General features: G+C 38.6%; 1 protein-coding gene across 8 annotated transcripts in view; it reads right to left on the bottom strand.

Moving 5' to 3' along the window:
• The window catches only part of rin2a (Ras and Rab interactor 2a), a 56,218-nt gene that overhangs the window by 3,293 nt on the left and 40,137 nt on the right, over positions 1 to 12,788 (bottom strand). For 7 of the 8 annotated variants that reach the window (XM_088610741.1, XM_088610743.1, XM_088610746.1 and 4 more), the window contains 5 exons: positions 12,393 to 12,484; positions 8,391 to 9,524; positions 2,184 to 2,489; positions 988 to 1,119; positions 64 to 227 (listed from right to left, as the gene is read on the bottom strand). In XM_088610741.1, the coding sequence (XP_088466867.1) occupies positions 64 to 227; positions 988 to 1,119; positions 2,184 to 2,489; positions 8,391 to 9,524; positions 12,393 to 12,484 (1,828 nt within the window). Of the gene's footprint in view, positions 1 to 16; positions 228 to 987; positions 1,120 to 2,183; positions 2,490 to 8,390; positions 9,525 to 12,392; positions 12,485 to 12,788 lie in introns of all 8 variants that reach the window. The other variant, XM_088610749.1, reaches the window with a different exon arrangement.

Genomic DNA, 12,788 nt, shown 5'->3' with positions numbered 1-12,788 from the left:
TTTTCTCAAGACACACCACATGCAGATCGGATGTCTTCAGGTGGGACAGTCACGGCCAGGTACCTGGAAGTCATCGACAGAGGGTGTGATGCGCTGGGTGGTCCGGCGCCGGTGCCACTGGTGAAGAGTGTTCCGGGTTTCAGAGCTCAGGATCCGTGCAGCCTGCTCCTCCTGGAAATTTTTGATCAAAGACATGGCTCCGTAGGCGCTGGTCAGGTAATACCCACCTGGGTAAAGCAAGACAGAGTGAGACACAAATTCACCTGAGGTTAACAACTCTATTTTACACTTGAATGTGACCTAAATTTTATGTCTAAAAGTGACACTTCTGAAAATGTCTCCGATGTGTGCAATGTTTTGGGCACGGAGTGTCGTATTTTACATAATGTTCTAGGCACTCTTTTGACCTCAAGAGGCATGTGTGCAACACAACACCTCCCAAGAAAAGTTTCTTAATTATCTCTATGTAGACAAAGAGCAGGAAGCACTGATAAAACAACGATCTCCAAGATCTCAATGTTCACACGACGCAACTTTGCCCACGGAAGCCTTCCTACTCTACTAAAGTGTGTTAGTTTTCCTGTGGAAAAACAATGTAATTTCCCCTTTAACTTGGTAGCAGGCCATAGGATTATGATTTTCTGTAGGGGCCTCATGATTTAATGAAAGAACTTTTAATTCCAAATGGTAATTTGTGTTTAGAGAATTTCTTGAGAGGAAATAAGCTTATCAAAGTATCCAGGATTAAGTTCTGAACATTAATAAAGCCATAATAAAGTATTCCATTAATTCCAATAAGAATTTGTTAGCTACACAAAAGAAATGACCATTTTACAGTTAAAAGATCATATTATTACCTCCAAAATATGGTTGCTTAAACATGTCAAATTGATCCCGTAAAATTACAAAGGAATGGAATTTCTGACCAGGACTAGAGAAAAGTCAGACACAGGGCAAATTGTGAGTGTGTAGTTTTAAAGGCTGTACCTTCTCCGTGAAGCAGAGAGGGATCCAGAAGCTCCATCATGTACTCAATCTCTGTGTCCAGCTCTGGCATGTCACACTGAGCCAGGACATAGGTCAACATTGGAAGGAAATCATCAGCTCCGTACATCCTCCCTGCGCACACAAACAATGGGGTCAGTGTCTCCGTTTCCAATCCGCTCTCACTCCACCCTGATTCCAAGATATTCTCATAGATCTGCAGTCTTGAACTTTCTTAGCTGGCGACTTTGTGAAGCCTCTGCTCCTATTCACTCCTTACACAAAACTGTGCTTGTTTTCTTTCTTACCTATTGTGGTACACATTTTTCTAAATTTAAACAAAACATGCACTTAAAATCGAAATAATTCTATGTAACTCCACTGCATGTCTACAATTATAAGGAAACAGATGCTAAACATGTTAGTCATGGTTGATAAAAACAGAATTCTGTATAAAGCCACGTCTCATTTGATTATATTCCCAAACCTGTTAAGGAACTGGTTGTTGAGTAAATAACACTCATCAGGGAATAAACACAGCGTCCTTTAGCTCCAGTTAGTGACAACAGCTTGACTCAGTGAGCTCCCACAATAACTCTGTTACTGCCACAAGCAGCACAACACAAATTGTTTAGGGATAACTGGCCAGCACACTTGTTAACGATTGAAATGCATTTGGTTAAGCCACCTAAACAAGAGACGGTAGCTTGGTCAATTAAACATCTGGTTTTATAAATATAAAAAAAAAACATTTAGTACTTTATTGTTATAATTCATATTTTCAACCTTCTCTCCAAAGCCTTCTCTTGAAACATAAGCAAAAGGGAAATCCCCAATAAAATAAGCCTTTCCAAAGGGAAAAATAAACATCAACAGACTCAGAGAGGAGACTATTCTGGAAAAAATGAAGGAAATGCGAATGTGGAGCCTTAGTTCCTCAAATGATGCCACTGATAAATGATAAAGCAACACAAGAACAGAATAGGAGAAGTAAAATGAAATTAATATGTAACAGTGGACCTTTGCGCTATCCCACTGAAATCCCATTTTCATAGCAAACAAGACCCCTAAATATCTAAAAAGAGGACCCTGTACACTGAGCTATCTTCTGTATCATTTGCCTTTCCTGCAAAGTAGACACATAACAAGCGCTGGCTGCATTTCATGAACAACCCTGCAAAACGTCAAAGTCAGAGTACCTGAGCTGTCCTCCATGACAGTGTAGATAAGCTTGCAGACCCGTAGCAGAAGCACCACCTTCTTCTCCGGCGAGTACATCTTCCGCATGTTGAGGAATTTGTGGCGGATCTTCTCGATGACCACGGAGTCCGGAGCTGCCGCATCCACCCCCAGGTCCTGGGGTTTCTTTTGTTTGACCAGGCACAGGTTGTCTCTTAGCTGCTTCCAAGACCCACTGCTCACCTGGAAGCTTTTCAAGCTGCCCTCTATATGACTCTTCAGGGGCTTCAGGATGCACTTGTGCATGGCCTTCTCCAAGACACTATCTGTAAAACAATGAGGGTAAGGGCCATGGTGAGTAAACTGCTGCTGACAAATCTGCACTTTGAACTAAATATTAAGATCTTTAATATTTTATGGTTGGTGTTTTTATGGTAGCAAAGTAATTCAAAATGTCCCTGTTTTTTTTCTTTTTTCAAACAGATTAATTGAAACTCATACCTTAGCTTAATGTCCATTACAATGTAACTGAAATTCTGTTACAGCATGACTATCAATTCCAATTATTAAAATGTACTCATAAAAATAAGTAGAAATATGGAAAAAGCATAAAACCAGGTGAATATCGGATTTGTGCCATGTATTTGAAATCTGTTTTATAACACAGAGAGAATTCCCCCTCGTGTAATTCTAAGAAAAGGCAACCACATAATATTTTAATGGGTGCTCAGACACACTTGTGGATGCCAGTCTGCCCAAAAGCCTACTCGTCTTTTTCAAATCCCTTTCCTCTTCCTCCTTACAGTGGCTCAAGGGGAATGCCAGCCAAGAGGTATGCAGTCAGATCATCACTGACTTCCTATGGCCATGTAGGGTCATGTTGCTTACAGTAGAAGGAAGTTATGTATCAGTGTGGAAATGTTTACATTTGTTTTATCTGCAGGAGGTGGAGAAATTGATTGATTTTTACATAGTCTGCTTTTATAACCATTGAGTACAGAACAAAAAACATTGATCGCAAAAACACCAAAGTCATTTCTTTTTGCAAATTAAAATAAAAAAAACAGCAACAACTAGCTACACTACAGTTTACTAACTGCTGCAGATGCATAATAAGGGTACTTGTGGTGCAAAATGCTGACTACAAGACTAAATGTTGTAATCTCAGCATATTGCTTTAAAGGCATCTGTTTAAAACATAAATGTGCCTTTGCTTAATTGCATATGCATGGGGATGGAAAAAAGCCTTCCTATTATCTGGAGATCACAGAAGACATTCATTCCAGTCTGTTTGCCAGTCTGTTTTTGTCAGACAAATAAATTTTAGCATCTATAGATAAAGCAAACAGACAATGTAACACAAAAAGTTACTGAATACCTTTAGCAGAAACAACTGGCATTTTCAAGCCATTATCTGTGACAAAAGCTTGTTTCAAAAAAGAAAAAAAGTCCCTTCGAAATGGATTTTAAAAAGAAATTAAAGTACAGTATTCACAGCTGTGATAGGTTATGCTTTGAAATGAAGCCTTCTTGCAAACGTAAATCTATATATATAAATCTATATATACACTGGTACACTAGCAGTCTAGCATCTGTTATAATGTTGTAAGAACTGAAAGAAATACAAAGTTGCTTTTTTGGATAATAGATTTGATCTTTACCAATTTTCAATCTATTTTTTTAACATGTCTAGTGTAACATAGTGTAACAGCCCTGATAGGGCTGTGCTGGTGGAAACTCCTGGATTTGTGGCAAAGTTCTCTAGTGGTTAAAAATAGCTGTGTGGCCTCCTTATTGCTGCAGTGTCACAGCTTCCTCAGGATATGTCTAACATCTTCATCTCACCCATGCCCAGGATAACTTGCTATTCATGACAGAGTGCTGTAAAGCAAAACTAAATGCAGCATGTTCCTGCACGCTTCAGGATTAAGGACTTCTGATGCAGTGCTAGCGTACAACTACACCTAAATAAGCTAAATGAGAACTGTACAGATTTTCAAGTTTTTTTACTTCTACTGACAGGAATGAAGGATTGAATCCACAGTTACTCACAGAATGGTTTTAGTTACAGATCATTTGTTGGCAGCAAGACAGGCCAGTTCAGGTAGTTTAAAAGCTGGAAACACAACTGCATGGGCTGAAGTGGGTCTTTGATATAAGACAGGACATTGCTTAGAACATCAGAAAGTCTAAATAGCTTGCTGTACTTAGGGTTAGGTGCTGGAAAGGAAGAAGGTTTTCTTGATGATATACATAAAGTAGGGTTTAACTCATTATCTTCTTTCATAGGAATGTACACTGTTCATTTTCTGTCTAGTTATCATTTTATCATATAAAGGTCCCCAGTGAATAAAGTAGCAGCAATGGCAGTTTCCCAATTTTTTCAAAAGGGAAAAAAAAACAAGTTTTACCAGACAAACAATGAATTACCGTTCTTTAAACACTCCCACATTTTGAATCCTGCCCTCAAGGCTGTACCTAACGTCTTCACCAGGGCAGGGAATTCCAGTGCTCAGTTATCACAGGTTTTAGAGACACCTTTCGAATAGCGCCAGAGTAAGACTTATAAATCACAGCTAATGTAGTTTTTTATCCACCGAATTTGTTGTTAATTAAAGAAGAGGCGAATGAGGAATGAAAACCAGAAATAAACACAGCACTCAAAGACCAGAGTTTCCTCCTCCTATTCTTAACTCAGAATAAATGACCCCTCTTGACTATGGAGATACATATACTGGCATTAAAATTCATTTATAAGCTGGCCTTCAGCCCCATCAGTGTTTAATATCCTGTGCTGAGCACAAACATGTCCAGGAATTATTTGCACAAATCGCTGTCTAGATCACTTGCTTTTCTCTTGCATTAAGAAAACCCAATATGTCTGCCACATGGTCAGCATTGCTTACACCAGTACTGTTTACTTTCTGCCACCTCTCTATTCCTCACAGACTCGTAGATATGGCAATAATCAGGAAAATGTATTAGGTCCTTCAAGTGTCTGTCGGTACCCTTTGTGTCACCTAAAAATATTTACTATCAAACATCTGTTTAAATTTATAATACCAACGTGGAGTAATTTTGTCTCCTTTTTAACTTTTCTTTATAAAGGCAAAAAACAGAGTATGAGAAAAAAAACAATTTAATGAAACTCTCATCCTTGCAGTCCCTGTGATATTTTCCCATGTATTTTCTTGGGATAGATGTCTGTCTGTAGCTTTTTAGAATAACAAAGAAGCCTCACACAGACACAATACACATTGATTAAAACACTTGTTCCCAGTATAACAAAGCTGCATAGAACAAAGAAACCTGTGATTTTACCACATTCCAATAAGGTTCTCTTGCTGTCTACGTAACTGAATAAAACGTTGCCTAAAGTGAATAGCACAAGTCTTTAATCCAGGATGAAAAAGGCATACTGTAACTGTAATAATAACCACACTATGCGGCAACATTTTTGCTTAAAAAACCTTAGATTTGCTTGATCAAACATGTTTCTAAGAAACAAAACTCATAGAGTAGTAGCTTGATTATTTCCATTTTTGTCACTGTAAGAAAAGATAAGGGCACCTTTATATTATTTCCTTGGTGTTGATGCTATTGTTTTTCATCAGCTGTTTCTGCACTGATGCACAAAAACCCGCAGTGCAGTGAGAAATATTAATACATGTGACTGTGATACATATCCTCTGCTTTATCTGCGTTTGTGCAATGTTTTTCACGCTACACTGCGGTTTAATTGACATTTTACAGCAGATTACTTCCTCATAGAGCTAATGATATACTATAAAGGCCTTGAACGTCTTTATACACATAACTAGGCACCATAAATGACGTAGTCATATTGACTAAGTAAGATGTATTTCAAGGAAGCCACCTGCTGACTGTAATAAGACACAGTATGAATGCGGGGTCATAGCCAGGAAATTATAGAGCTAGCACTTCTGTTCCAAAACACGTGATCTACTGCTAGGTGTACTCTAACATCTTTCCATCTTCCTGAGGCCATAATGTAATACTTATTTTATATGCTGAAATGAAAAGCCCTTAACTTCCAAATTAAAAGACATGTGCAATATCACATCTGCTTTACTGTTAAAAATATTTGCCCTCACCAAATATTTCATGGTCATGCTGACCTACTTGCATATCTGGAAGCTCCAATTTCAGATGACTAACCCACAGAACAAAGTTACAGACCAGCCTCTAAATAAAACACTGCTACCCGGTGACCTTTCAAAAGTGCTTCCAGGACAAATATCCAGAAGACATGGACATGTTCAGTAATGTATAGCTGGATATATTTCTTGGAAACAATATATGAAATCTACCGGCATCAGAATGACTTTTATTGTAGTTTACTTGCATTATGCAATCAGTACTGCTACAGTGCGCATTTCTAGGGCGCAAATTTGATGAATGCATTTATGGTTTAGGGATATTATATACCAGAATGTTAAATTGGTCTGGGAAGAATGTGATTTGGGAGAAAAAATATTAAAGTTTATTTTATTGTTAACCTAAGGTAAACCTATTACTTAGTGTGTTGATTAAAAATGTTAACTTCAATGTATTTTTGTAAAAATGGTTAAAACAGATTGAGCATGTTTCATATATTGCCCTACCTCTGCATTTTTTAATAATGTTTAATGTTCTATAATAATGCAATTACCATATCAAAGCAACTTTGTGTATCAATTACACAAACATACTGTAAGTTGAGTTAATGTATCAACTCTTCATTCGTAGTAAAACTTACTCCATGACATTTTGTGGAATTCAAATCAATTGCAGACTAATCTATATGAAATTATAACTCAATTTGCATATTATATCTAAATTTAGGGCTCCTTTAAATAAAAGGTGTTAACAGCCTCAACAGCTATACAGCTTTTTTAATATATACAGATGTGTTTAAGTCATATTATTTCTGTTATGATGTAAACTTTTGTTGCAGAGTTTGAAGCTGACATAACTGTACTTTATTTGTGCAGCAGATAGCCCGATGAATACTATGCAGCTTCCTAACAATGCTCCACTTGTTGGTAATGTAATAATAGTATAGTATTAATTCAAACTCAAAATACAAGGATCTAGTTTCCTTTGTCACAATTTAAAATATGCACACATATCTTCAACAATTACCAACATGTAAGGACACAGAGTTCTGTATTTACATTTTACATATACATTATTCAGCTTGGCTTCTGTTTTCAAAGAAGACCTCTGTTAGACTCAGTTAAAGTAAAATGCCCTTTATCCCACATACAGCTTAGGATAATGTACAAAGAAAGACATCTGCACAGTTTCAGAGCTCCAGAACATAAAGTTGATTGATTTCTGATCGGATTCTCATATTCATATTTTAATCTTCCAAGAATAAATTGGGCTTTCAGTAATATATTTTGTCAATACAGTATATTTTGAACCTCTCGCAGTTGGTAACTAAGGTGCAGTTTCTGTTAAAACTATGTCAAATAAAAGATACTTGAAATAAGTTGTTTGGTTATTATAACCTATGTCAGAATCATTCCAGCAAGATTACATGTCTTCTAAGTCAAAAACAGAAGGTTTTATGTATCTGTATCTCATCACTGACAAGTGCCTAGGAACTTGCAGACTCGCAGGAGACCACACCTTGTCACTCTGGCAGGTCCCTACAGATACTCAGAGGGAGAACAGTTCCTCCCTCAGCCATTCCTGGCTCTGGGAGCTTTTTTCCTCTCAAAAATGTATTTCAGCAACAGTTTTCACACAACATTAAACACTACCTTTCACTTACTTTAGAAATGGCACTGCATGGCAGTCAGCCCACATGGCTGATGATGTTTTTCCAGTTTCAAATGTCTATGCAATGCCATGCTGTTCTATAATCTTATCTCTTTTAGAAATAGTTATTATCACTGTGTGCCTTTTAAGCATCCTAGTCACACAATCTGATTTAGTTACTCAGTTAAACACATTAAAGTTGAAATGTCAAATTCAGCAGTGTGCATGGCAACAGTATAAGAGTTTTAGAGAACCTTTTCATCTGCTGTCAAGAAGTTATTTTCTTCTAGAAGTTCAGACAAAAGAAATCTAGGAATAAGTATCAAGTCAATCTATTATAAATCCACTATTATGGACGACAGTATTTTTCTTATTCTTATATTAACGTATTCTTATTCCACTTCAAGCTCCCATCACTATCAGAGAAAGCATACACAAAGCACATTTCCATGACTTACCAACTTCTTCTTCTGGAATGAAGGACTCAATCGGAGGATCGAGTTCAGAGCTTTGCACCAGGTAAGATTTCACTTGTGTAATGAACTGGCGGATAGTCTGCAGCATGTCCAGGCCTGATATATGACAGTCCTTATTTTCCTGCGAGAAGCTGATGTAATCTTGCACAAGACACCCAAAGTAAGTGCCCTTGTCCTTGGAGAGATCAGCTATTCTTCTCACCATCCTCTTCTCGGGGGTCAAGAAGTTGTTAAACACACCGCTGACCTTGCGGAACTGGCCCTTCAAGCCACGGGGTAGGACGAAGGTGCTGCTGTGCTTCTTCTTGGATTTTATCGGTGGGGGGCTGATGTCCTGGTCACTCTCTACCCCATACTCTTCCTCCAAGCTGCTGTCACCTGCGCCTGCTGGCCCTACAGGCAGGGGGTAGCTCTGATCGATTTCCAGTGAATCCGAAGAGGACGTGGAGATGCTCATGTCACTTAGCCTCTGCCTGCCTTCCTCACGCTGCTGCTCCTGCGAGCCAGGTAGAGTATTCGTGCTGGGGCTGCTGGCCAGGATGGGCTCCATTTGCGGACATTTACTCCTGCTCCTCTCCAGGGCCTGCTGGATGGTGTGATCGGCCAGGACTGCATTTCTTCTACTTTCTACTTCTGGCACGCTCATCTGCTTCCAGGGTCGCGGTGGAGGAACAGGAATGCTCTTCTTTGGGGAAGTGTTGAGCATGGAACCCATGGTTTCCTCTTCTTCACGTTGTCTCACCCAGCTGATGGTCTCAGGCATGCTCATCTGTTTGACAGTCGGCTTTATTTGAGTCTTGGGTGGAGGGGGTCTAGGGGGAGGAATACGAGTCTTATTTTGGGTACTGGACTCTCGCGTTTTGGAGCGCTTGACGGAACCCCCGCTGCTGCCTTCTTGCCGATGCACTTCTAGGAACAGAGGGTTAACGAAGCAGAGAGCCCCGTTGGTCTGGCCGCATTCCAGCTCTGAAGGCGTGCGAGTCCTGAGCGGAGGCAGACTGTCGGAGGGAGAGACCTGCTGTTGCCTCTGCAGTCTGCAAACACTGTTCGACGCAGAGGGATGTGAAGAAGGTGTGGAGGTTCTTTTGCTGTTGCAGACAGGAATATCCCAAAACCCTGCAAAGGCCAAGAGGGAAAGCGTTGGTCAAAATAATAAAAGAAGTAGCGCCCGAGTCCGTCTGCACTTGTTCAGTGCAGAACACGGCAGCCTGAAAGAAACTGCACTCAGCTGTACAGTGAAGTTTTAATCTGAAGCTGAAATGCCAGCTCACACCCCTGCTTCTCGGGTGACTCAGGCAATCAGAAACTACAGTGGGTGGAACTTAAATGCACACTCCCTCACTCAGTCGCTTTCCTGTTATGCTACACTGAGGGAAAACTTTTTTTAAAGTTATTTTTCTGTCAGTGTTTTCCCCCTCACCGTAGTTGTATTTTTTCTAGTTTTTTTCCCTTCATACTTATATCACTACTATGACATTTACTTATATTTCCATACCAACATTTTTCTTTCTCAAATAAGGAAATTTCTAATGAAAAATAAATTTTGTTCCAAAACACTGAGCAGTATATATGTAGTTTTACTTACACTTGGAGAAAGTAATTCCAAAACATACATTAACATAATACTTCTTGCAGAGAAAGAATCACCTTGGATGAACACGAAAAGCTGTGAGAAACGTTTTAAGGCAAACAGGTTTGGATCGATGGTAATAGGGAAATACTGCTTAGGAAGTGTGCAACCTCCTTATCAAGCAGTTTGAAACATTTCCAAGAACCTAAAGAATCAGACACCTGTAATCCATTATTCAGTAATTCCTGAAAAGAAGATATACTCTCAGACATTTGCCTTCTCAAAGTTCACCTTTTAAATCTCGTGGATTTAAAGGGTAAACAGAAGCGTTCCTTTTATCCTGGAATTCGCTAAATTTCTGGTTCTGCTACCGAGTATTAATTAACTGGTATTTATGATAAACTAAAAATCCCTTAATTCGCAAATCACATAAATGATGAAGTACTACAACCCAAGTATAAAATCCAGCAAGAGGCGAAAAATATTAATAAAACCCAGAAACAGAAAAAAATGTCAAAAAATGTCAGCAAGACAGAAGTTCAACTGCAAGCCAATTGGAAATCTTGCTTTTAATGAGAGTTGGGAAAAAAAGGAAACTGTCTCACAAAGATTTTAAAAAACAGGTCGATTTACCCCCTATTGTTAAACAAAGGAAATTCCTGGAAGCATTCAGAAAGTCCATTACAACATACACAGAAAATGTAACAAGATACTGAGAGGACTAACTGTAACCACTCCTGTCATGAAGGTGCTGCAATAATGCCAAGACTTGCATACCTATGCTGGTAAAGCAAGGGAATGTCCATGCCTGGAGGTTCTTTTCTTTTTTTCCAGAATGCTGGAAATGCCCAGTATCTGCCTGTAGCTAGAGTCTCTACTGATTTCTGGGGGGAAGACACGAGTAACCTGACAGAGTAATTCGGTTACAAAATCTATAATATTTGATGTTCTCATAAAAATTCAAGAAATACTTAGGCAGAAGGTCTCTATCAGAAAGGTCTGACGAAAAAAGCATGGCTGCTTGGCCATGAAAAGACAAACACAGGTGTCAAGCATTGCAGGTACATGCACCCCAAAGTAATGTCCAACAGATTTGAAAAAAAAGTCTCCTAATCTTTCCCTCCCACAAGATTACAAGAATCGTTTCAAAAAAGAGGAGACCATTCTGCATTGTGCAAAAAAAAAAAAAGATGCATGTTGCGTTTAGGTAACCAAGCTTGGACATGTTTGTACTACAAGCTTTTTTAAAAACAAAAATGCTAAAAAATAAACTTTATTTAACACAGCAGTACCCAGTACTCATACTTCAGCATTATTGTTGGCACAATATTTTCCAATAAGACAACATTTAACACTGATAAGTCGTCTGTGACAGGTGGTCTTATGAATAAAACATTCAATACATAGTAATTCCAACTGTAAAAGTCACGAACTTGAATGAATATTTCGGTTACTGAGTGCCATACGTGCTAAAAGACACCAAACCACACTGTGTTTGGGCAGAATGGAAACAAACACAAAATGAGAGCTAACATTTAAAAGGTTAGTTAGTTCCAAAGAAATCATTTGAAAACTACAGCCTAAAAATAGATATTCACATAGCCTGGGAGAAGCAGAAAACACTTTATGTACAGATTTTGCTCATTGAAAACCACATAAGGGAGAAAAAGAGTTCCAGATGAATGCAAGTGTCAAAGAGAATGTTCCCACACAAGGTACGTTGAGCTAATGTTTTGTCTGCATCAGATCATGTATTACTGTAACAGTGCCGAAAAAAAAGCTAATTGACTGATCATATGAAGGAAGACAATGTATAATTTAGAATTTACAAGCTAAGATTTATTTCATAACATTCAATAAAACGCAATGTTACAATTTCTTGTTACTATCAGCTGAAACTGCAGATACAATTCTTTACTAAGACTTCCTTCAGCAGCCCCTTTTCCATACTTCAATCAAACAGGTTTAGAGTTGCCCGTGTTAGAAAAAAGCATAACATATAAAAATATTTTCCATCTAATGCAGATTGTACTGAGTATAAGGGGTTTCCCCATGATGCTGAAAGTATCAGTCACCACTTTGATTTTGTCATAACACTTTTGTGTTACTAGCAAGAAATGCAAACGCTAGATGATTTTGCCTACCCTTTTCAACTCGTTTATTGTGCTTTGATCTGAAGTCTATTTACAAAGGTTCCTGAGCAAGAAAAAAATTATTGACAAGGAAAAGAACCCCAACTTCATGATCTTCAAACCAAAATAATTGCATTTCCATATTTAGATGGAAAGAGGAATTTGAAAACCAGGGGGGGATCTGAAATCCAACTTACAGTGTTAACAGATCAGTTTAAAATGCATAATTACAGACCAGGGGAGTTTTTCCATTTGACAAAAAAACATAGGAGCAGGGCTTACCGACTTCCAGCTGAGCCACTTCTTCCAGATCTGTCTGAGTCTTAGCACTGGCTATTGCCTCTGGAAGCTTCAAGGTGAATGGTAGGACATCCCTTTCAGAAAAAAGACAAGGATTTAGCCAGGCCTCCTCTAAAAGAGAAAGTGTGGACTTTCATCTGTTACATATTATTTAACACAGAGGAAGCTGCAGCTGCCTAAATGCTTTGGGCAGCACTTCTGAGAGGAGGGGTCTGTTTATTTTCGGATTTCAGATAGCAGCTCCTGGAGAAAAAGAAGTATCTCTGCAAGAGTGACCTGCTGTTTCAATGTTTAACAGTGTCAAAGGTGTACATATAAATTTTGGCTCAAGGTGTTGCATTTCCTGTGGTCTTGGAACCAATCTGTTCTTTATTTGTT

This window comes from Lepisosteus platostomus, chromosome 17, assembly GCF_059453375.1.
Source record: "Lepisosteus platostomus isolate fLepPlt1 chromosome 17, fLepPlt1.hap1, whole genome shotgun sequence".
In the NCBI taxonomy this organism is placed as follows: domain Eukaryota; kingdom Metazoa; phylum Chordata; class Actinopteri; order Semionotiformes; family Lepisosteidae; genus Lepisosteus; species Lepisosteus platostomus.
This window is presented reverse-complemented; position numbering and strand designations above follow the sequence as displayed.